This window comes from Melanotaenia boesemani, chromosome 5, assembly GCF_017639745.1.
Source record: "Melanotaenia boesemani isolate fMelBoe1 chromosome 5, fMelBoe1.pri, whole genome shotgun sequence".
In the NCBI taxonomy this organism is placed as follows: Eukaryota; Metazoa; Chordata; class Actinopteri; order Atheriniformes; family Melanotaeniidae; genus Melanotaenia; species Melanotaenia boesemani.
The window spans coordinates 36,235,231-36,260,512 of NC_055686.1; the positions used below are offsets into that span (position 1 = coordinate 36,235,231).

The following is a 25,282-nucleotide window of genomic DNA, read 5'->3' on the forward strand; positions in this document are numbered from 1 at the left end:
TGACGTGTTTGTTCAAGAGCGGCTTGACAAAAGGAAAACAACATTTGAAGCCCAGGATCAGTCTGTGTGTGGCGACTCTGGAAGCACAAACTCCAGCCTCAGTCCACTCCTTGTGAAGCCGCCTCACATTTATGAACGGCCTTTTCCTGACAATCCTCTCCAGGCTGCGGTCATCCCTGCTGGTTGTTCCACCTTTTTCTTCCACACTTTTTCCAGTCCACTCCACTTTTAATTGATGCTTTCTTACAACACTTTGAGAGCATCCACCTTCTTTTGCAATTACCTTTTGAAGCTTTCCTTCCTTGTGGAGGGAGTCAATGATGGCTTTCTGCACAACTGTGAGGTCGGCAACCTTCCCCATGATTGTGTATTCTACTGAAACAGACTGAGAGACCATTTAAATGCTCAGGAGTCCTTTGCAGGTGTTTTGGATTAATCAGCTGATAAAAGTGTGGCACTTAGAGGCTACAACATTTAACCTTTTCACACTATTTTAATTTTCTGAGATTTAGACTTTTCGGTTTTCATGAGCTGTTAGCCATAATAATCAAAATTAAAATTAAACAAATAAATGCTTGAAATATCTCATTTTGCATAATGAGTCTTTATAATACATAGCTTTTAAATTTGAATTACTAAAAAAGTTAAGTTTTGCGTGATTGTTTGAGTTTCTCCTGTAATTAAAAAATTAATATTAAAAATAATATGATCCTTACCAGGTTACAATAATTAGGTAAAAGTAGCCTTGGTAAACTAACGCATGACATGATACCTTATTATTTTTGTGATGCTGATCTAATTCACCTAAATAATTGATCATCTTCAGTGTGTTCACCTCTGCAGCAATAAAGTGTGTGTTAACACAGTGCCACCGAGGAAAGACACCAGCAACTGGGCCTTCCCATCCATAGACTGTGAATAAAAGATGGACGGAGCCTTTGTGACGTCACCCGTAAGAGCTGAATTAAAGCTCATTGGGTGGTTCCCACCGTCTCCATCTTGGCAGCATCACGCGTGTCGCCATTCCCGGAAAGTCCAAAAATGGGCAAAGAGGCGGAGCTGAGAGGGGGACTGTGAAGGTGGGGTGGATGATTGACACCCATTAAACTCCGAGCTGACTGTAGCTAAGAGCTAACCAAGCTAACCTGGAGCTAACGGTAGCTAACCAGCTAAAAGAGGTAAGCGGGCTAAAGCTAAGGTGCGCTGTTAGCCGGCTAAAAGCCGCAGTTGTGCTGCACTCTCCCTTCTTGCCACCGATGTTTGATACCTGTCAATCAAAAGGACACGCATCTAATTATGCCGAATTTCAAGATTTAATAACATCGAAACGGATGAGTTAGAAAAAAATTCACCCCCCTCACAGTTGCCATGAAGGTGAACGTGACCTATTAATCCTAAAATGTTTTTGTACCAGGCTTTAAACATTTTAATTTCGGCTGTGAAGTTGGTCTTTTTAACATGGGAGTCTGTGGGCATTTGCTCTGTTTTAGAGCCAGCCCCTAGTGGATGAGGGGGGAACTGCAATTTTTTGCACTTCTGCATAGGCTTCACATTTTACCGGCGTCGGTTGCTGCTTGATCCCAACCTATTTTCCTTGAAGACCACTTTCATGGAACTGCCAAAAAAAACGTTGACCACCGCTGCCCCGCCCCATGCTGAAACCATGCTTGGCTTTATGCTTTCATTAGCTAGCGTCTTGTAGAGATGACGCATTCTGAATGAGTCTTGTCCTCTCATTAAATAGAAGCAAAGGTAAGAAACCATCTACACTGTGGTGTTTCTCAGACATGTTTCATTAATGAAATCATGCAGGAGAAAAATTAAAGATACCAGGAGAGGATGGTGGAGCATGAACTACTCCACAACCGTAGCTCCACCAGCTCACTGACCTCATTTAACCTCACAGTACATGGATGAACATTGGTGTGACCTAATAAGTAGCTTGTTTTACTTTTGAAGAATTATATATTTTAGAGCAGAGTTTGACCCCGATTTATTTACTTTGGTACCTGGTTTTAAAAGTAAGTGATTTCGGGCTCTCATGACGTCAGGTCCATGTGAGTGAAATCAAATTAAAAAGTTAAGCAGATACACCTCAACTAGTCTCCACATGAACATGGCCTTAACTTTAACAATCACAGATGCTCTGCACAGTCAAAGCCTTGTGGAGCCCCTGTGGTCTTTAAGTATCCTCTTGAGGGGTCAGGGTCCCCCGGCTGGGAACCACTGTTCACACAAATGGAAAACACTGAAGACAGCTGCCAGGTATGCCAGCAGGGAGAATCCCAATAAGTTACACCTAAGATCATAGCATATAATGTTCAAAGAAACAGAAAAATAATCCAAGACACACTGTACATCTCAGATTTTACAGGCCTCAGTTAGCATGCCTCATTATACAATGAGAATAATCCAAGTATAACTTCTTTGGAATAAAAACTAAACTAAAATGCAGAAGAGATCAGTGGTCTTTTGTTTCCTAGAAACCTTCCAAACAAGTCTAAGAAACAAAACATCTTTAATTATTTTTGCATTTTTGTTTAGCTTTTTAAAACAATTAAGTAAGAACGTAAGCAAAGTTTATTTATATAGTACCTTTGCTAGACATCTGCCAGAACGTGCTTTACAGAAAAGTTAGAAGATAAAATATACAAATATAAAAACATAGAATACATAAAACTGAAATGTAAGCAGTAATGAGAACCCAGACAGTAAAATGCACCATGTGTTGTTTATCTTTGGTTTCATACATTTACAAATACATTTACCTTTTAAGACCCATTAAGAACCATATGCATTTCTTTATGACTGTAAGTTTTTTAATCAGTACTGTCCTGTTTGAGTTGATGGAAAGTTTTGGCAGAATGAAACACACCTTAGTTGTGGTTTGAACTGGGAGAGAATATCGTTCTAGTTTTTTCCTTTGTGTGTTTACCTCTAAAGCCCTCGATTCCAATGCTACCCGGTGCTCCTCTGGAGCCAGGTGGCCCAGGTTCTCCAGGGAAACTGAATTCCTCACCTCCTGGAGTACCTGTGAGTATACACACACACACACACACACACGCAAACACAGTAAGAAAAATTAAAGGTTTAACTTTAGTTCTCAAATAAAATAATAATTCTGCTTTTTAAATACTTCACACTGTTCACACTTGAGCTGAATTGCACTGATTGATTGATGATTTCTACCAACTGGTTTTTTAAACATGCACTGGCATCAATTTTTGGGATTTTTATTACATAAGCATTAATTATTTAAACCAAACCAGTTCAGTGCAAGTTCAACTGAGTGTGACAGTGTGAAATCAAAGTTTGTTCACTCTGTTTTTCATAAGGTTTAATATCAGATTTAAGCTGCTGCTGCAAAATGAGATAAAGGTATTTAAAAAAAAATAGCAACAACTAATTCAGTGATTTTACATAGACTGTAATGACTGAGGACAAAGGAATTCCAGTATCAATGCATAATATTTATGTCTGCTGCATGATCATTGTTATAAATGCCAACTTAAGATTTCACTTTCAGGTTATTTCTCTGATTTTTGTCACATTCATGATGTCTTTGTGTGTTTCACACATTTAAATCAAAAACAATATTAAGGTTAAAGTAGCTGCCAAGCATTGAAATCCATGTAAAATCAGTGGATTGTGCAGGAAACATTTTATATAAAAAGGTGAGTAAAGCATCTTGGAATAGAGAGGCACTCCTATCCAAGTCTGAAGCTTGTGAGAGCCTGCACTCTCCGCTTACCACAACTCCCTGGAACAAGCACAGAGCAAAATGAGAAAAAACAAACAAACAAAAAAGCATTTTGACAGTTAGATACTGCCAGCTGAAAGATGTTGGCTTGGATTTTGCTTTGAGAGGTTGAATATTGCCATGGTAACAGCAGCAGTATGGCTGCTGAGAGGAAACCTGTAGAACTGACCTTTGGGCCTTACAGACCCTTCAGGATAGATGATGCAGGGATCAATGGACAAGCCTTGGAGGACAGCAGTCAGAAATCCGTTATGTCTATTCTTACAGATGAGATGGTTTTTTATTCTACAAAATAGTGACAAGTTTTTAAACTTGCAGTTCTGGTGCAGAATTATCTTGTATCTCTACAGAGATAATGCTGTTTGATGAATTGTCTTATATTTTAAATACTTTGTTTCATATTTTTGATAATTAAGGAGAGAAAAGATCAGTTAAACAAATGTCACCACTCAAGACATTAAACTTATTTTTATGTCAGCTTAGGACATCAAATTTCACCCTGAAAGTGAGTTGAAATGTGTATCACCACCTTTAAGGGAAGGGCAAGAGAGCTTTGCACTTCACTTCTGTATAAACATACTAGAAATTCCCGGCGGTCCAGGTGGGCCAGAGGGTCCAGCGAGACCAGGTGAACCTGGGGATCCTTCGGGGCCATAGCCCGGTCTTCCTGCATTACCCTTCTCTCCCTTCGGGCCTGAGATCCCAGGAAAGCCTTGGGGTCCTGGACGACCTGTACATTAGATAGAAGTGGGTCATTTGTAGTATAAAGAAAAAAACATTTTCTTCCAACTGGAGTAAGACTGTGCAGTCTATGGATGAAAGTTCAATGCCTAATTCTACATAATCTGTGCATACTACCTGGACCAAAACCACCAATTCCTGGTGAGCCTGGAACTCCTGGAGCTCCTTGAAATCCCTGGTCACCACGAGGACCTGGGTAGCCACTAAAGCCAGAGTCACCTGGAGGTCCTACAGCCAATAATGGATGGATAACATGAGCAGCTGGTATTAAACAATAAGTCATCAAGTAAAACAATAAATGTCTGCCATAACTGCCTTCAAAACACCCCTGATAATTACATCCATAACATATGGCACTGTACACCAGTACAAATCACAGATTCACTATCTCTGTTATTATGGTTATTATTATAATAACTTTTATACACCAGTTTTATTTGGATGCACACCAACTCTGCAAAAAAAAAAAAAAAGAAGAAAAAGTTAAAACTGTCGCAGTGCTTGATACCCAGATAGCAGCCAGGTGTTAAAGGTGCCATCATCTTGTCTTTTCATGTATCCACTGTCCTCCAAGTGTCTCTAAGTGGCCCAGAGCGTCCGAGCATTCTATTCTGTTCTATTCTATTCTATTCTATTCTATTCTATTCTATTCTGTTCTATTCTATTCTATTCTACAGCAGACGCTTCTAGCCAAAGCGACTTACATTTGAGAGTATTTTAGTATTTTTTTGAACCAGACTCCGTTAGCATTAGTTGCGTCAGCAGTAAAGCATGACTTTATATCATTATTGAGGAGCTGGTCTATTTGTGATGACGATATATATATATATATATATATATATATATATATACATATATATATTATAAATAAATTTATTCTCATTTATTCACTTATTAACTAATTACTCTAGAAGTCCTGTTTTAGTTAATGCTTATTAATTTCTCTTTTTACTTAATACTTATTAATTACTCTTTTATCATAAAGATGTATGACTTACTTAAAATAGTTTAGTATATTTGTTAACAGCTAATGCTTAATAGAAACTTGATCATAGTATTATAATATTGCAACAAGGAATTTGAGGCCCTCATATGTGCAGTAAAAGGCCACCCTGCATAATGGAAAGAGGATCATTTCATTTAAAGTGCATTTCATTGACCTTGTGTGTGTTATAAGAACGTATTGTGCGAAGTGGTTGTGCTGCAACGTGGAAATGAAAACATTTATTAAGACGGCGCGACTCCGAGACTGGAACTACGTGTTCCTGCTTTCTGCCACAGAAGAGTGTAGCTGATGGTTGAAGGTTAACCAAAGCTATTAGCTCGGCTGTAAGCGTGTATCCGAAGAAAGTGTGTGAGCTGCTGACAGCTGAGGGGGGAGGTCCACTCCGCTGCGTGTGTGTGTACGATTGCATGACTTTGTTTTGCAGAATACAGAAACCAGCACATGTAGGGCCAGGAGAAGGCGGAGAAATTCTACCAAGCAACACTTGTTTTAGATGTAGCAGCCAATCCCTGTACAGCTTAGAGGCAGTTTATAAACTGGGTTCAGGAAGTTAGCTGGGTTCTGATCTGGAGGCAGACAGCAGAACTCGTTTTTCTGTAACCAGGAAAGGGTTTATCTTAGACCGGAACCCAGAGCTCTGTTCATACATTTCCAGTTATATTGTGATCAATAAATATTTTGAGAAAAGTTGTTTGTCTTTATTGGCCAAATCAACGAGCATATCCCTTGAAGGATAAAATAGGTAATTAAATTAGATTTAAGGAATTGTACCCACCTGAGGGTGCGTGGGAATAATGCTTGTCATATTATTAAAAGGTTTTTTCTCCTTGTACTGTATAGCATTTCTCTTACTTCTTCCTCTCTACTTGGCCCAATGCAAAAATTGCATATACCCACATGTCTCCTAATTTCCTAACCAAAGATTTACCTGCTATGTTTGTTTTACTTTCTTTGCCGTCTTTTTTTTCCCCTTGCTATTCCTCACACATGTTTATATAAGGTCCTATGTAATTTATTTTTACACAAGCTATCACATTAAAAAATAAACTAATAAATAAGAATATAAAAATCAAAAATAAAAATAAATGTGTTCTCTACCTTGAACTGTCCTGCCATTATTATTAAAATAAGATGGAGGTCCTGGGGGTCCGGGTTCTCCTTGGTCTCCCTGTGGGATGTTCACACAGGTCAGTACAAACTACCATACAAGCAGATGAAGCAATCCCAAGCTAAGCTGTCCCCTAAATAGTTTGTTACAAACATTTACACACCCAGGCTGAACTTATTAACAAAACATGATTTGACTTGTCAAGAGTTTATAAATATGAGTTAAACACAAAGATTTATACAGATAAAAGTTAAATATTAAACTAACACCAGATAGTATTAGCTTAGCATATGACAGGAAACATGGAAACAATCAGGCTATCCTAACTGTCAAAAAACATGACACTTAAAATTATTATTTTATTTATTTATTTATTTTTCAGATTAACAAGACACTGTAATTATCTGATCCCTAATCTAAGCTAATAATTTGATTTAGCTACAAATTTAGGCACCTTTAGCATTTAAATAACAATGTGAAGCTGTTCTTTAAAAAAAAATATCTAAACCAAACACAAACATAAATAGACTAAAAGCTATTGTAACATCTGTTTAAACAACATCTGACACATTATTCTATTCTATTCTACAGTCATTTAGCAGACGCTTTTATCCAAAGCGACTTACATTTGAGAGGAAGAACAACACATTATTAAACAGTTAGTTGTATTAATTAACGTCTCCATTTAATATTTAAAACTATGGCGCCATCTGCTGGTGAGACATGGAGCATTGCAAGAAAAAGTGTGTGGTACTATGTTACACACATTGTAAATGAAAAGTTTCTTCAGCCATTTCTTCAACACATGCTAATTCTTTTGACTGCCCCTGATGTTAGAGTTGTGTGTTTACTAAAACCATGAGCTAAATAATTTCTGATAAAAAAGAAAGTTTGGAATCAAGAAATAAAACAGAAAGTTTATACAAATATAAGTTAGATATTAAACTAATGCCATTAATGCCATAACACAGAAAACATAGAAACAAATAATTAATCATAGCTCTAACAAAAAATAATAAAATGCACCACCTAGCTACTATAGCACAAACATAACACAACATTATTGTTTGTTCAAATCAAAAACAAAAGGGTAAGAATAATTGGTTTTAAAACCACTAATCAAAATTATTGACTAGACTAACTTACATATTTTTGGACCATATTAAAAAAAATAATGTCACACTATTATTTAAAAAATATTTAAACCACACAAAAGGTCAAATGTAGCTATATTCACTATATTAACATGTGTCTGCTAAAAGTTTTAAAATTATTAACGTTGTATTAACACCTGTTTGACTGGGCTCTGATAAGAAAGAAAAAACTAAACATAACATTTGATTTACACTTGTACTACCACAGAAAGGTAAAGAATGTAAGATGTAAAATAACTCTTACTTTTACTAACAGGCAGATACCCCACACAAACACACCCAAAAACACACTGCTTTTACCTTGGGTCCTATGTATCCTGGTTGGCCAAGAAAACCTGGATCGCCTCTATATCCCTGTAAAAAGAAAACATTTAAGTTTTAATTTAGGGTTCAAATCCAAAGATACTGAAGGACACGAGTGAACAGCACTGTAAGGGTATTTCAAAAAATGTTTAATAAGCATTAAGGTGTACAGGAGACAGTCATTTAAAAAAATAAGCTACGATGATGGGGGAGCTGTTTATTGTGCTTTTTTCCCACTAGCATTTGCTTTTCTTTATATTCTTCAGGGTATATTACATTACGATTACAAACCTTTTATAATATAGACAAAGCTTACCTGTAGTCCTGGAGTACCAGAAGGCCCATTAAAACCCGGAGGGCCCTGTTTGATGGAACCACAAACACCACCAACCACAGAAGAAGAAGAAAATTAAATGACAAGAGGACAGCAATGCTTAACTGAGCATTTTAAGTAATGTCAGGCCCCGTACTCTTGCTCCAGGGTATCCAGGAATGCCCTTCTCTCCTTTTCCACCACGGAATCCAAAAGGTCCCTAGAAGTTAATCATACGATAAAGTGAAATATTTTTGCGTTATGTGTTAAATTTGATGGATAGTGTTTCTGACTTTGTGTCCATAAATAACAGAAAATGACTCACAGGTTGTCCAGCGTTTCCAGGGTATCCTCTGACTCCCTTTGCACCAGGTTCTCCCTTTGAGAGAGACAAAGAGAGACCAAGGTAAGCTTCACAAGGGCAGTACAGAGAGTCTATCTGGGATTATTAGCTTCTATTGATCTTTTACTATCACTTCATTAACTTACCTTTGGAACTTCACACAAACAATAAACATTAACAGCAAAAACAACAACACTGGGCAGGAATTTATCTTTCAAATCCTTGACTGTTTGACCTTTTTATGCCTGTTAATCGGAGGATTGGCTAAGAACCTGCCATTGCTGTCTTTTGGTTTTACTAAAAATTGAACTAACTCCTGAAACCAGTTCGTCCCACTGAGGATGTATCTGAAAGTCCTGCTTGAGTTGAATACGGTAAATATTTTTTGTAATAGCTTACCCCATCCGTTGCAACATCATGTTGGACTAAATAATTTGGAAAGTTAATTTTAAAATGCTTAGATATATGTTTGTTGTCTCACCCTGCAGTCTGTGTGTAAGCACTGCAAACACAATTTAAACGTCATAGAGACCCATGAAGTCAATCAGCGGAGGTTAGTGACAGTCACTACAAAATTATGTGTTGATTAATTAAACAGTGTTGCACTGAAAAAGTACATGTATGATGAAACTCAGATGGATGCTTCTTTGTTGGGCGTTATTCAATCAGCATAATGTTTGATAGAGTCACAGCTGTGACTTGTTAAAAGACTGTTCTCTACTAGTTTTCACTTTGGAAAGAAGTTTCTGACACGCCTGCTGGACACGGTGTAAATATCTTTCATTACGTAAAAATTTATATCTGATACAATGTTCCTGCCATCAATGGAAACAATAGAACACAACAGAAAAAACATAAACACACAGTAAAGAAACCAGAGAAGTATTTATATTTTTCTGTCAACATTTTGGTTTGGAATTTGGCAGAAGCTGCCGACTGTTCTCAAGATTCCGCTTTCATGAAAACTATTTTGATCCCGTGTTTGGCATCTTATGGGATTAACTGGTATAAAAAATTCCATAGCATTTTCCAACAAACCTGCATTCCTTTGTCTCCTTTGGGAAAACCCAAAAACTCCACAGCACCATTGATCATTGGCTGACCGGGGTCACCGGGCAAGCCCACGTCGCCCTGGATACCATAACCATGGAAGAGAGAGCTGTTTACTCCAGCGGATAGCTAGCGCTCCGATCAGACGGTGGCGGCGGCATAAAGAAGAGCGAAGGTGTTGGAAAGCATCAAGAGCTTTGGGGTGTTTAAAGAAAGACGGGGGAATACTGATGACTGGAGGATGGGCTCCATGTTTTCGTACATGAAGACACTGAAGAGACTGGGGTGTGGGCAGAGGGAGGAGAGGAGAGAGCAGAGTCTGAGGGGATGGTGAGAAGCTGGTCTATCTGCAATTAAATTAGTTACCATTTAAAAGTTTATTGTTTTGACTTGGTACATATACACACATTTTTATTTTTTTTTTAATCCTTTTTTATAACTGACAACCTTTCGCTTACCAACCTCTGTTAACATCATTTCTGGATCCAGAGCACTCATGCTAGATTGTAATATTCTTCTGAAAACATGTTTTTAGTTGGTCTGTTTTGAATATTTAATAAGGTAAACATCTAAAGCTACACGAGCTGATTGGAAAAAAATGACTTTCTTTATTTGCTTGTGATTTCTGAAAAGTTAGGCGCGTGCTGGGTAAATCAGCTGATGTGGAAACACCCTCTTTAGTAATTAAATACAGCGTTACATGCAGGTGAAGCACCATGCAGCTTTGCAGCTTTCCTGCTAATCACGCAGGAAAAGATTTGAAGCTTCAGGGCTTTAATTAAACCGCCAACCATGACGTCTGGTGGCGGACTGGAGCGAAACACTGGCAGTGATTCACCCTTTCTACCTATTGTCAGTAATAACAGTTAAAAAAGACAAAGAAAAATAATTACATTAGATTTCTGTTGTTAATATTGAGAAAAATACTATCCCACAAATACCCACAAAGCTACGAAGCAAACACATGGAATTCATGTCTGAGACTGAAACAGGTTGCAACACGTTTAAACTTATGTCCATTTCTTGTTCTTCTTGCTTGTAAAGATCCAAGTTATTAATTAGTACGGTTTTTGCATCATGACGAATTCTCACTTCTTTTGTTAGCTTAGTGAGGACATTTCTCTCTAGTGTGTTTTACACAAGTTTTTAACTTGTGACAAATCTGAAAGTGTTGATGTGAACAGTAGTGATATTCCCCCACATGGCGGACAAAGCCTCTATGACATCAGATGAGTTTTCTATTGTTGTGTTTTTAATAAAGTCTTTGTTACCACACGGTGATTAAATTATTTCTAACTGATTGAGGAGGACCATCCAGCTTCGCCCTCATCCGATGTGTTAGTTACTTTAGAAGCCACGCCCACCCGCTGACCCATAAGCCCTGCCCCCAAACCCTCTGATCATCTGAAGTGGATGTAGGCATTAGAGTTGGATCCAAAATCGAATCATAAAGAGAAATATTTCAATATCGAAGACTTTAAGTTTTAATGTAAATGAGTCATTTTTCAAATTTAAATATTATCTGGATTTGTTCTGAATCGATGAGAAAAGTTGATTGAACATTTAATTAAAAATTTCATAAGCATCAAAGCTTGTGAAAAAAATCCTTAGCAAAGTCTAGGAAGAAAATAAATCCTGGACAGTTGCTTCTGTGATGGACCAGTTCCTCCTTTACCTTTCCCAAAGCCTCCTCCTCCTCCTCCTCATTCTGCTCCTCACATCCTCCCTTCTTCCATGGCCGTAAAGTTTGCTGCAATCACTGCTCCTCTTCCTCTTTCAGCCTTGATAACCTGCTGTGCTGCGCAGTTGACCTTCATTTTCTCCACCACATGTGTGTGTGTGTGTTTATTCGTCTGTGTGCTGTGAAAGCTCTACAACCTCTTCCCTTCCCTCCTTCCCTCGCTGTGTTACCTTATCTCCTTTGTAGATAGTGAGAGTTTTTTCGGCTCCTAGCAACTGGTCACCGGGAGAACCACCGGGTCCGGGAAGACCCACGTCGCCCTGAAGTCCGAAATACATACAACACACTGTTAGCCAATCAGTTGGGTCGAGGAGTGGAGGAGGGAGAAACGGGAAGAGAGGAGGTGAGAAAGCAAAGAATCGATAGAAGAGTAAGAAAACGAAGGAAGGCACAGATATGAAGAGGGGTGATAAAAATTAGTAAGCAGAAAACATAGAAAGATGGTGAAAACCTGACAGCTTGAACACAACAGCTGTATCCCAAAAAACTGTTTGGCTCTGTGACATGAAAATAAAGTAAGAATGCAATGACTTTTCACTTATTTACAGCTTATAAGACAGGGATCACCAACTCCAGTCCTCGAGGACCGGTCTCCTGCAGGTTTTGGATGTGTCTCTGCAGCAACACACCTGATTCAAACGATGGGTAATTAGCAAACTCTCGACAACAAACTGTTGGAGATCCAATTTATTTGAATCAGGTGTTGCAAAAGGGAAGCATTCAGTACCTGCAATAATTTTTACATTTGATTTTTTTGTATTTGATGCCAACAACTAGTTAGAAAAAGTGGGAAGGGAGCATGTTTACAGTTATATGATGTTCTTTTTTTAACATCACTTTTGATAACTGAGTGCTCAGAGGATACAGCATCAATTCTGCTGCAATCCGGCGTCGTGGGGACGGCCCCGATGTCCAAATGGCACCGAAGCCGGTTCAGGCGTGAAAATGGTGGCGAAAACTAATAGAAAAAGAAATTTTTGGATTTTTGGATAAAGTACACCTGCCAACATTATATATTTAAATGAGATTTATAACTTTCCTGTTTCTTGCAGTTTAAGCCATGGACACCTCATATAATAGCTTTTATTTATGCAGGGATATATACTTGTCTTGTGATTGTACTTTATATCTGATATAAGGCTGAAGAGAGAACTTTCCATCCCTAAAACAATGAAGGACACAGTAAAATAACAGAGATATGACATCTTCAGTTGACTCAGTCGTAAATCAGTTTAATCTCTGAGCAAACTGTTAACAACTCAAAGATAAGATTTTGTCAGTTGTGCCACGAAATAAGGCCAAACAAGGTGAAAACATAAAGAAAAGGAGAAAATGCAAAGAGAAGATAGGTCAGAATAGTGTAAGATGGGAGCAAAAAACAGAAGAGATGAGAGTTTAGATTTAATCCTTAGTTTCTTATTAAGTGTATAGAATTTCCAAACCCAGGGTAAATGAAGAGAGTTTTATATTTATCTTTTACATAATTTTTTACTTTGATCCTATAAAAAATATAATTCAACAGGCTGGAGATGATGCAGGTGTTTCCACAGTCACTTCAAAAACTGAATCTGTCTGAGTTCAGTGTGTGAAGATTTGCTTGAGCGGAACATGCATGCAGTCTGTGAGGAAGATGACGGTTAGTACTCGTGTGTTCAAATAAGCCGGGTGGGTTGGTGGGGTGTGAGGAGACAAGGAGCAGGCAAATGAAATCCCAGAGTCCACCACCAGATGCACAAATGTGACCAAGCTGGGTCAATAAAGTTATGTAGGAAGTAGGAGCGAGTGATTCCAGCACCCAGTTACGGTCCACAGCTTCTCCTCCAGAGTGACAGCTCAGAAATAAAAAAAACTCCTAATATATGCTCATTTTTGATTTTAGCAGAAATTTCCAGATGGTGAAAGTTCTGGTCGGGATCAGGTGAATTTTTATTTTTTTATTTTTTTGCCCAATTAAAAAAAAAAAAAAAGTGTAAAATCTCTGAGCTGTCATTCAGCAGTAGAAAAATAGAAAAATATGAAGTATGAAGCGTCCGGACAGCTCACAACTCACACAAGAAAGCAAGAAATCCGCCCTTTGACATTAATTCAAATGTAATTTTTCTTTCTTTAATCAAAATGAAACATTAAGTCAGGGCATGAAATAAAGCTTTTCTGCTTCTCTTGTGGAGGTTGCATTCGTCTAGGTGGCAGCATGGGTCATTCGAAAGAACAAACCAGACTGAATCAAGTAGAGATTTCTGTGATCTTTTTATCATACAGGAAACAGATGCAACAATTCATTCAGATGATGTGTCAGTCAGAGGATGGAGGGATGCAAGAGGTGTGTGGGGTTAAAAGGGGAAAAAGCTGGATGGATAAAGTGCAGGTTGTGAAGCCACCAAAACATCAGCATGCACAGTGTTACCATATTTCAAATAAACACATTTTCTTAAATACAAACACACCCAAGCAGGCACACACAATCATACACACAGTCATGCTTTACTAGTGACGCAACTAACTCTGATGCTAATGCTAATGCTAAGGAACCAGCCTAAAAGTTTAACCTCCTGCTATGCACAAATGAGCCCCGTGTTTTCTTTTTTATAAGTGAGGTGAAGTGCTCTGCCATGTAAATTTCTGTAAACATTTTGTTGTGAACGTGCTTCTTCCACCATCTCGGTTTGTTCATTCTCAGGCTCGGAGTCTGGTTCAAACATAAATGGCTGAACTCCATAAGCTGCTGCTCGGTTCAGGTTCGCTCACCATCACTAAACCGTTGATGTTTTGGAGTCGGACGCACAGTGCATGCACTGGACTAGCCCCCCTTCCGACTCTGGCCTCCCTGCGGCCAATCAGCACGCACCTCATTAACATTAGACAAAAGCTTGCTTGAACTCTCACTAGACAAAGATGTTGTATGAGCAAAGGGTCAGAACAAGCTCTATGTTAGATTTTTTTTTGTTTAATAAGTTTAAAAAAATATTTAAAGACACTTAGAGGACAGTGGATACATAAAAAGACAAGGTGATGACACCTTTAACTTTCTAAATGTTTGCGTCCACACTCTTTATTGAGTGGTATTAATATCTAACGGTAAGCCAGAGCAGGATCAGCCAGCAGCAGCTTTGTACGTTTTATTTTTAGTCTGGTCATGGAGCAGAGGTGAACGTCTCCTGCTTTGACTGCAGCTGGAAGCTGACCCCCAATTTTCACCAGGTGTGTGTGCACTGCATTAGACAGACAACTTTGTGCAGTTACAACAACTGCTTGTTGGGGGGGGGGGGGGGGGGGGGGGGGGGGGGGGGGGGGGGGGGGGGGGGGGGGGGGGGGGGGCATCTTTAAAGAACGGAGAAGAAAACCTGGTTCATCAATTGGCCAGGGCTGAAAATTGCTTATTTGCTGCTAGTAAGCAAAGGGGCAACACCAAATGTCTGCAAACTTTGGGTTCTGCAGTTTTTACAACATTTTTCCCGAACAGCAGGAGATGCAGTAAACTTTCCAGAATGTTCTGCTATGACACTTACATACATCACTTCCTCTCTTGTCTCTTTCCAAACAAACCCGACTATTCACGGAAGCAAACCATGCCATAAGAATCTGTTCCTTACCAGGTCTTCAAATTAAGTATAACATCCCTTTAGATTAACAACACCACAAAATAACACACCTTTGTTATTTAAAACAAAACAAGCCCAAACCAACAGCCACCATCGTGCATGACAGTTGGTATGAGGCGATAGTGCTGACATGCTGAACTTCGTTCTCAGCAAACATGCTGCTTTGCGTTATGGCCAAACATCTCCAGCCTGGTGTCATCTATCCAAAAGACATTAATCCAGAAGTCTTGAGGTTTGTCCAGCTGAAATAATCTAAGCTTTGCTGCCATGTTCTTTTTAGGAAAAAGATGCTTTCTCATTGTTGTGATTTCAACTCCTGGGAAGATCAGAAACGCTCTTAAATGTTTTCCCACTTATAGATCATACCTTTTAATGCAGAATGATGGACGATAACAGCTTGGAAATGAACTTATAACCATATCCAGATTGATTGGCAGCACTAACAGCTTCTCTAAGATCATTGGTGATGTCTTTCCTCCCTGATACTGTGTAGACCAGCAAACTACTCTAACCTCTTATTTCCTATAATAGCAGTAAAGATGGACTTTTCATTTTTGTGAAATGAATAAAAACATCAATATTTCATGTGTTGTTGTTTATTTGAGGCTGGATTGAACTAATTTCAAGTGAGCATTATTTCCACATGACTATAACTCCAAACAGAGCTCAGCAAAAAGAGCGTGAGGCGGCAAAACTGCCAGCTGAAACAAATCCTTCCTGACATTTGAGCTAACATTTGAGCCGCCATTGATAGCGATTAAATCTGCTAATTGTTTTCTGTCTTATAAAATACAATACAGGAAGCTGAGCAACACATCTTTGCTGAGTTTTATTAGACAGAAAAAAAGGTTTGCAAGAAAAAAAAAGAAAACAAAAAACAAACAATAAAAAAACAAAAAAGAAGAGCCCACTGCCACCACCAAGATCATTCTGCACATGTAGCTGTGAACTGACTTACTCATCTAACAAAGCATACCTTGTCTCCTTTCTCTCCACGGTATCCATCACTACGGCTTCCCTAAAAACAAAAAGGGTTAGCAAAATGTTTTTGCACAAACAAACAAACAAACAAAGAAACAAACAAAAAAAAAAGAGGGAGGCTGGGCAGTCAATTAGAAAAGCTACATACCCGTACAGCTGTACCATCCAGAATGCTTTACTATCTTATGACAGATAATTATCTGTTCTTACAGTTTACTCTGTATTCTTAAACTTACCATCGGCCCTGGAGGACCAGGAGGACCAGGTGGGCCCTTAAAAGAGACAAAAAACCAGACTCATCTTCACATACAAAAATCAGCAGAACACAAGTCTAAGTCCTACAGAAGGAGTAATATTTTAAAAACAGTTCGTCTACTAAACTTTTGTAAATCATCCACATAATTCAAACTTTGTAAAATTAACAAATTACACTTTTTTGTTATTCTGAACACAAAATGCAACACAAAAGCTAAATATCTGCATTGCACTACATCGTACATTTAAAAGTACAGTACAGTTTCCTGTATACAATGTAGGAGGTGTCCTAGGGCGCCATCTAGTGGATGAAGGCCACGACAACAAGTCAAATTTCACTAAAGGTGTTAGAGCAGAACCTAATTCCTACGTGACCCTGTTGGATATGTTAAAGCCATAAGATGCCTGGTACTGAAAATGACCGACAGAAGTTGAAGAGAGGAAAATTCAAAACAATCATCTATTATATTTTATTATTTCAATGCAAACAGATACAGTATATGATCTGAATAACCTTTAAAGTAGGCTATAAGCTTACTTGTTCCTTAACTTTACATGATTTTTCCCTAATTTAAGAAGTGTGTATAAAGCATGTGTAAAGTTTGTTGTTATTGATTGGATCTTAAACATGGCACCTCACAGCCTGTAGGGAGAAATAGGCTACGCAGATACACATTTTCATACTTGATTTTTGCTATAGTACAACGGAAATTAGGACATTTTAGACACTTGATTTGGTAAAAATCTGAATTCCTTAAAATGATTATTAAACTCAAAAGCTCACAAAATCTAGCATAGAGTGTATGGAATTATATAAAAAATGTCCTTGTCATATTGAATGTTTTTAAGATCTAATTGTTACATTAATTTATTTGTTTTAAACATACAGTTTATTACTATATACAATGAAAGTGTTTTTGATTTCACAGACCACCAAAGACGAAGATTACGTAGGTATTCACATGAACTTTAACCAGCTCTGGGCATGTTATGTAAAAGTACTTATGTTATATATTCAACTAAATTATGAGAAAACATTTCCTCACTTTCTTGGCAGATTATGAAGCAAAAACTGTTGAGTTTTTGCTTTTAGCTTCAAAGTTGGGTTTAAAAATTTTGAAGTTGCTCTGTATGATGATATGCTGCAGCTGTAATTCTTTCAACAAAGAAAAAAGAATACTCAGTTTACATACGGGGTATCCATCAGGTCCTCCTGGACCGGACAATCCAGGCTGACCAACAGGACCTGAGATACCCTGCAAGGACACACCCACACACCCACACACACAGGTGTCAGTATTTCTAAAATTTAACATGGGCATAAGTCTTACTAATATACATAGAAAAATAGGAATCTTGGCATATAAAGTTAAGCAGTTTAGCAGTTTTTGTGTTATTCAGTATTAATGCAAACTTTAATAAAACAAATAAAAGCCTTACAGGTGGTCCTTGAATACCTGGTAAACCCTAAATAATAAAACAAGAAAAAACAGATTACTGAGCAAGAACACAGAGACTAAACATTTTATTTACACAGAAATATCAATTTGTTCACTCCATCCATCCATCCATCCATCTTGTAACTGTTCTCAACTAATTTCATCTAAAACTCATCTTCATTAACTATCTCTATATTCACTATATCTACATTACATGTAGACATGTTACACAAAGAGTATGTACTCTACACAGAGTCAAACCGAGCTAACAGAGCCTGAAAATACTAGCTAGTGCAGGCTGGAGCTAACATTTGTAGCTCATGGTCAGTAAATCATACTCGTAAAATAAAGTGACCTGTCTCTTGCCTAAACTGCAGAACTTAAAACAATTAATATATCACAACAAACATATGTGAAATTTTTTCAGATAAAACAGTAAATATTATGGTTAAGTTGGAACACAGATTACTTAATATGCTCATGTGAACTCATTGTGGACACAGCGGCTTTAAATGATTAGATTTTGACAATATCATATAAAATGGTTGCTGTGGCTATACATGTAGCTTACCATCACCAGGTATGAATGAGGACTGAATGGATACAAAGTAAAGTGCTTTGAGTGCCTTGGAAAGTGCTACATCAAATCAAATCAAACTTTATTTATAAAGCACTTTTCATGCATAGGATATGATAAAAACAACTGTTTAATAAAAACAAAAGAAGACCCAAAGTTTATTACAAAACAAATCAAAGCACACACACTTAATCATATTCTCTCACACACATGCTAAACTGACATTGAGTCCCAGCCCCACACCCCTTGGCCCTACTCTAAAATAAACTGTCTCTAACTAAAAATAACAGTATAAACAAGCATATGTCTCGGCACCAAGTGAGGAAACGATATCCTAGAGGTCCATCCACACCAAGCGCCACCCGAACCTACGACCACAAAGGTCGTCACCATGTGAATGAACCAGATCAGGGTAGACCAGGCCCACCCCACAACAATAAGACCTTAGTACAGCGCAGGTCCCTGAGGGCCCCGACAAGTACAATCACCACGGCAATGACCACGCAGCCAGAGCAGGCATAGCTCCCAATGCAGAAGACCCCATGTGGAAAACAAATCAAAACTCAAATCAATCTAAAACTCTAACAACTAACAAGACCAATAAAAGCAGAATTAAAATAAATAGGTAAATAAATATCATACAAAGTTTAATAACTAAGTAACATGTAAAGCTCTGGTGATGTTTTTAAGATGATAAAATCCTGTTTTTGTTACATTTTTAATGTGTGGAATAAAATCTATCTTATAGTCAAAAAGGACACCCAGATTTCTTACAAACTGAGAGGGTTTGACATTCTGCAGTTTGGATGAAATTATCTCTCTCTTGTATTCAGGACCAATAACTAAAACTTCAGTTTTGTCCTGATTTAGTTGTTGGAAATTCTTGATTTCACAGAGAAGTAGAGCTGTGATTCATCAGCATATTTGTGACAATCAACACCTGATGACATCCCCAAGTAGCAACATGTACAGATGTATTGGGTCTAAAATTGTTCCTTGGGGAACCCCGCATTTTATTTCAGGGATTTTTGAGAAGCATGTATCCATACTTACATAAAACCATTGATCTGTGAGATAGGGGTGAAATCAGTTAAAAACAGTACCTGAGAGGCCCACCAGACTTCTGTTTAATAAAAAGTGGTGATCTACTGTATCAAAGGCAGTGCTCAGATCCAGAAAAACCAGGACTGAAAGTTTAAGGAACTCAAATGTGATTTTCTAAGTTCTCAAATTACATTTGAGATCATTAACAGTCTTTAAAAGGGCTGTCTCGGTACTGTGGTTTGTCCTAAAACCAGACTGACATTCCTTCAAGATATTATTTCTATTTAAGAACTCATTTAACTGAATAAAAACTACTTTTTGTATAATTTTACTTTAACACAGTAAGTTGGATACAAGTCGGTAATTGGACTTCAGTTCATCAGAACTTATAGATATCTTCTTTGAGGTTGGTGATCGTCTTGTTAGAGTTTGTAAATTCCAGGTGGGACTCCGGCGGTGCCTAGGAAGCCACTTCATGTTGTTTCCTTGTTTGATTTCAGTAATCAGTTTATATAAAACCCTGTCTGAGTTACAATGACAATTAAAATAACAATTTTAAATAAATCCTTAAAAATGAATAAAAAGTAAGTAAAAACCAGCAAAGAACCATAAAAACGTTCAAACTCAGAGCATTTCATGGGCATGAAATGGGCATCTAATCCATTATGATTACTATTGAGGTTTTACTGAACAATCACTATAACACCATCTACTATCAAAGAATTCAAGCTGATAAATCACAGGATTGAAAACAACTTCATTGCAAAACAAAAAAGCTGAACAAGCTTAAAAAATGGTGTCAGGAAAAAGAACATAACCTCCTTTTTTTAACCTCCTACTGTACTTAACACCCCCTAACAAAGGCTAATTGAGCATCCATCCATCTCGCACCCTGTCTCTTCTCTGAGGTCTTTTCAGGCAGTAAAAGTCAGTCTAGTATTGACTCTATCACTTTTCCTCTTTCTTTTTCTAAGTGGCCAGAAAATGGATTTTAACTATTTGATTTATGTAGTCTTCACCCCCCCCAAACAGTACTAACAACACAAAAGCTGCATAGTAAAAAGCTTGATAATGTCCTATAAAAAGTATTAGTTATTTTCAACCTTTGAATTTGCATGCTTAACAGCTGTCCAGTGTGAGCTCAGATACCAAGAATAAGAATGGACATGTGAGACCTTACCATGTTACCATCATCTGGGATGTATGTAGGTTCTCCTTTCTGACCCTTTGGCCCAATCGGCCCCTGTTGGAGGTAAGGACACCATCAGTAACCATTCACAGGTCTCTAAGTAATTGGTTACACCAAAGAGTTAATCAGTTGTTATAATCACGTGCTTCTAGATAGATAGATAGATAGATAGATAGATAGATAGATAGATAGATAGATAGATAGATAGATAGATAGATAGATAGATAGATAGATAGATAGATAGATAGATAGATAGATAGATAGATAGATAGATAGATAGATAGATAGATAGATAGATAGATAGAGTTTATTAATCCCAAGCTGGGAAATTACAATGTAGCAGCAGATTTGACACTGCTGAACTTGCAGACAACCTGTTGTCTGCAAGTTCAGCACAAGTCTGTTAATGGCTCATTAATTTATTTTGAGCTGGGGAAGTTGAAGCAGGGAAAGACATAAAATCTGCAGAGCAGAGGCCCCTCGGGACAAGATGATGGAACCCAGATCTAATAAGTTGAGAAAAAACAAAACAAAACAAAAAAACAGCAGAAACAAAAAACAAAAACAAAAAACCAGGAACTCACTGGATTTCCAGGGTATCCGGGTTGTCCTGTCCCAAAGCCAGGAGGACCAGGATCCCCTCTGGTCCCATTACAGCCATCTGATCCTGCACGTCCTCTGCTACCTGGCTGTCCAGGGTGACCCTACAGGATCAGAAAGAAAAGAGGGCTCTTGCTCTATTAAGCAACAAAAAAGCTCACAAGTTAGCTGCTTCCCAAAATGTGTGAAATTAATTTTTAAATTCTCCGTACCAACATGTTCAATATGATGAACAAACTAGGGGATTGTCCTTTATTTGGCCCAATGCAACATACACAAACCACTAGAATTCTGGTTAGAAACTGAAATTATGTGCTAATTTTCTAAGATTTTGACATTCCATGTAAAATGTTAAAGTCACTGCTTTCATTCACCTGTTATGTTAGGATGGTTGTTCGGCAATACATCCACTAGAGGGCAGTGTAGACTTTTCCTTAGCTGCCTTCAAACTCACAACCAATTCACATTCAGTCTCCTCCCAACTGTTCTTTGGGAGTTCTCTCTCCCTATGTTCAGGTAAAGTAATGTCATGGATGTGTTTTAGTACACATCTGCGCAACCTCTCTTCAAAAAGTTGCACCATTTCAGTTGTTTTCTTCTTCTGTGTTACTTTCACTGGTCGCACGTGAGCCATACAATTCAACATGGCTCACTGGATTACTGCTCTGTTTGCTACATTTGGGTATACGTCCACAGACAAAATTATTAGAGGATGTTCTGTAAAGGCTCCGTCCATAAATCTATATGTATTTCACTGGAGCATAAACGGGCCTTTAGCCTTGTTCAGGAGTAAAACACTTCTTTGGAATTACTGACTCCTTTATATGCTTATTGACTTTTTGACAAAAGCTTTAAAATACTTTATTTAGACTATTAAACTCCTGCAAAACAGTTGCAACTGTGATGACAAAATAAAAACTCCTAATGTTCAAAATATAAAATAAATAAAAAATAACATGTTTCAAAGACTGATTGCAATAACAAGGTTTGCGTAACGTTAACAAAACAGGATAAAGAGCCTGAACTTTTGGGAAATGTCCTAGATGTTGTTGAATGTTGTTTTTTTTGTTTAGTTAACTGAAAACAAACAAACAAACAACAAAAACAAAAAAAATCTCCCTGGGACTTTCTAGACCCTAAAATTAGTTATCTTTATATATATATATTAAATTTTATTCCAAATCAGGATCACTCAAAATGTTAAAATAGTTTATAGCTATTTATTTTTTATATGAAAGTGAATCATTAATTCCTAAATTCAATTCAGTATAATGATTTAAAAATGACTTTAGAAAAACAGTCTCCATGAAAATAAAACAAAAGACATTTTTACGTCATACTTGATCAAATCTACTGTTAAAATAAAGATCCCTAAACCATCAAGTCAGTAAGATGACAGTAAAATGAGAACATGATGCGTTAGTGATTTACTTACAGGCACTCCATCACTTCCTTTAAATCCCGGCACTCCCATGGGTCCCTGCACAAGTGAATAATCAGTTGGTTTAATTTGTAATTAGTTTAGAAATCACCACCTAGTGGTTAAAACATGTGAAAGACTTTTGAAGGACATTGTTTAGATAAAGGTCTATATTTACTGAAACCAGTCAGTCAAAACTGAGATCACTATTTGGTAATTAGCCACATTTTACACGTAAAAATATGGTACAGCATTAAACCACTTTCATGATACAAAGCACCTCTGACAAATAAAGGTAAAGACAAAGCTAAATACATGAAAAGTATTGTATTTTCCAGACTGTAAGTCACACATTTGTTATAGTTTGGCTGGGCTTGCGACTTGTAGTCAGGTGCAACTTCTACATATATAATTTAACATGTTTTTAAATGTTAATGCATACTCAAGGACATAAACCAAAGAGTACATATTACCATCTACAGCCGTAAGAGGGTGCTCTTTGCTTGTGATACCTACATTATACTGTTACTGTACCACTGAAAAAATTAACTTAAACTATAACTTAAAGACAGCCGAGAAAGACTGAACACAAACAAAAGTACCCCTAAAAAGAACATCACATTCTCCCTAGGAGTGAGTGTGAATGGTTGACCCGTAATGGATAAAACGGTACAGATAATGAATGAATGAAAGAAAGCTAATAGCAGGCCGAAAGCAAGATGGTAAGATCTGTTCACAGATAGGTGCTTAAACAGCGCGCTGCTGGGAGAGGCTTGTCAATGCCCTGGTAGTGGCCAAGGAGATGATATAAATGACTGTGCAGGCGCGCCGCGTCATGCATCACAACCGCCTCTCTTTTAGAGCACGGACAGCGACGTGTCAGAAACTGACAGCAACCAAAACACGGTCAGCTTTTTTCAGCATATAGTAAAAACTGGTCACGAGAAATCACACTTTGCACAGGTGCTTGCATGTTGTGGAGATGGACTGAAATTGCTACCGATGGTCATTTTCAAACAAAAGTCTGTGCCAAAGACAAATCCCCCCCGACAGCTGTCATGGCCGTGAATGAAAAATGGTGGATGGATCAAGAAATGATGAACTTCTGGCTTACAAAGTGTTACACTATGCATCCTGATTGCTTCTTTAAAACACGCAAAGCCCTGCTTGTTATAAATTCTCCCTTAGAGTGTGTGTGAATGGTTGTTTGTCTCTCTGTGTTGGCCTGTGATGGACCAGCGACCTGTCCAGGGTGTACCTGCCTCTCACCTGCTAATGGTTGGGATAGGCACCAGCTTCCCTGCAACCCTTAATTGGACTAAGCAGTACAGGAAATTAGTATTAATTCGTAATTATTAGACACACATTATTACATAATAATAATTATTAGACACTCTTACTTGTCGTCTGTTGTTCCGTGTGCTATTGTGTAGTTGAATAACTTGCCTTTCCAGATTAAATGTCTGTCCTTGGTCTTGGATTTTGTTAAATAAATTTCTAAATAAATGTGACTTACAGTATAGTCCAGTGCAACTTATATATATTTTTCATCTTCATATTTTTTGACTGTTGCGACTCCAAAGTGACTTATAGTCTGGAAAATACGTAAAGTGAAGAAATGTGGCTTGCTCCAACTCAGACGGCACTAATGGTGCAGGCTGACATTTGTTCTGATCAGACCGTAACTCAACTTAAACTGATGTTAACTTGCTCCTCAGTTACGAAATGGTTTTGTGTTCCTGCTGATCAGCACATTTCATATAACTATTACAGTTTTATTAAATATAACTTAGTATACAAATAGCAATAAATATTAATAATTTATCTGTGACACCCACTTTGTCGCCTTTCTGCCCAGGTGGTCCTTTAATTCCAAGGTGGCCCTTCTCTCCTTTAGGCCCTTGAGGCCCTAGGGCCCCTTTTAATCCCTCTGGACCGCTTGGACCCATTGAACCAAGAGGCCCTGGACGACCCTGAAAGAAAAAAGAAGGCATCCAAGTGTAAATCAAACATGTGTGCTGCTCATTGGGGCTCCATTTCATCCGTAGAAACAATTCAACAATTGTCAATATAAGTTATTCATTTAAAAGGTGAGTCAAGAAGTTTATTTTATTGTAAATCCTTCAAAACATTTGCTGATCCTTCAAACCTCAAATTAAAAAAAGAAAACAAAATCGTGAATGAATGACAAAAAAAAAAAAGTCTGAAAAAGCCAGTGAGCAAGTGCTGAAATATTATTCTAGGGAGAAACAGTAAAAAGATCTAAACTGGAGTTGTGATATACTTATGCTCGTTTTCTTTGTCTTCAAATTTTATTTCTTGGCGCTAAAAAAAGTGGTAAAAATTTCCGCTATTAGCATTTATCAACAACAAATTAGTGGCTCATTAAACACAATACACATTATAATATGGTTGTAAGCAGACTGTCTTTGAACTTTTGCTGAGCTAAAAAACAAAAAAAAATAAAAATAAAAAAAAATAAATAAAAAAAACAACAACAAAAAAAACCAAACAAACAAAAGAATAAAAAAAAACATCACATGTAAAACAAACCCCAAATCACATCAAAAGTAAAAAAAACAACAACATATTTTTGGCTGGTATTATAAACAAAAGGGTAAATAGACTTGTATTTATATAGTGCTTTTCCAGTCAGTTT

General features: G+C 37.6%; 1 protein-coding gene across 8 annotated transcripts in view; it reads right to left on the reverse strand.

Annotated features, from left to right (window-relative positions):
- col4a6 (collagen, type IV, alpha 6) overlaps positions 1-25,282 on the reverse strand; it is a 202,156-nt gene that overhangs the window by 39,102 nt on the left and 137,772 nt on the right. For 7 of the 8 annotated variants that reach the window (XR_006010578.1, XM_041986706.1, XM_041986705.1 and 4 more), the window contains 18 exons: positions 24,462-24,596; positions 22,639-22,683; positions 21,188-21,307; positions 20,595-20,657; positions 17,795-17,821; positions 17,548-17,610; positions 16,336-16,371; positions 16,095-16,136; positions 11,690-11,779; positions 8,711-8,764; positions 8,543-8,605; positions 8,389-8,433; positions 8,070-8,123; positions 6,606-6,675; positions 4,619-4,729; positions 4,341-4,490; positions 3,930-3,983; positions 2,936-3,031 (listed from right to left, as the gene is read on the reverse strand). Coding sequence is in view for 7 of the 8 variants with exons in the window: in XM_041986706.1 (XP_041842640.1) it covers positions 2,936-3,031; positions 3,930-3,983; positions 4,341-4,490; positions 4,619-4,729; positions 6,606-6,675; positions 8,070-8,123; positions 8,389-8,433; positions 8,543-8,605; positions 8,711-8,764; positions 11,690-11,779; positions 16,095-16,136; positions 16,336-16,371; positions 17,548-17,610; positions 17,795-17,821; positions 20,595-20,657; positions 21,188-21,307; positions 22,639-22,683; positions 24,462-24,596 (1,318 nt within the window). In the remaining variant the exon portion in view is untranslated. The remainder of the gene's footprint in view (positions 1-2,935; positions 3,032-3,929; positions 3,984-4,340; positions 4,491-4,618; positions 4,730-6,605; positions 6,676-8,069; positions 8,124-8,388; positions 8,434-8,542; positions 8,606-8,710; positions 8,765-11,689; positions 11,780-16,094; positions 16,137-16,335; positions 16,372-17,547; positions 17,611-17,794; positions 17,822-20,594; positions 20,658-21,187; positions 21,308-22,638; positions 22,684-24,461; positions 24,597-25,282) is intronic. The other variant, XM_041986707.1, reaches the window with a different exon arrangement.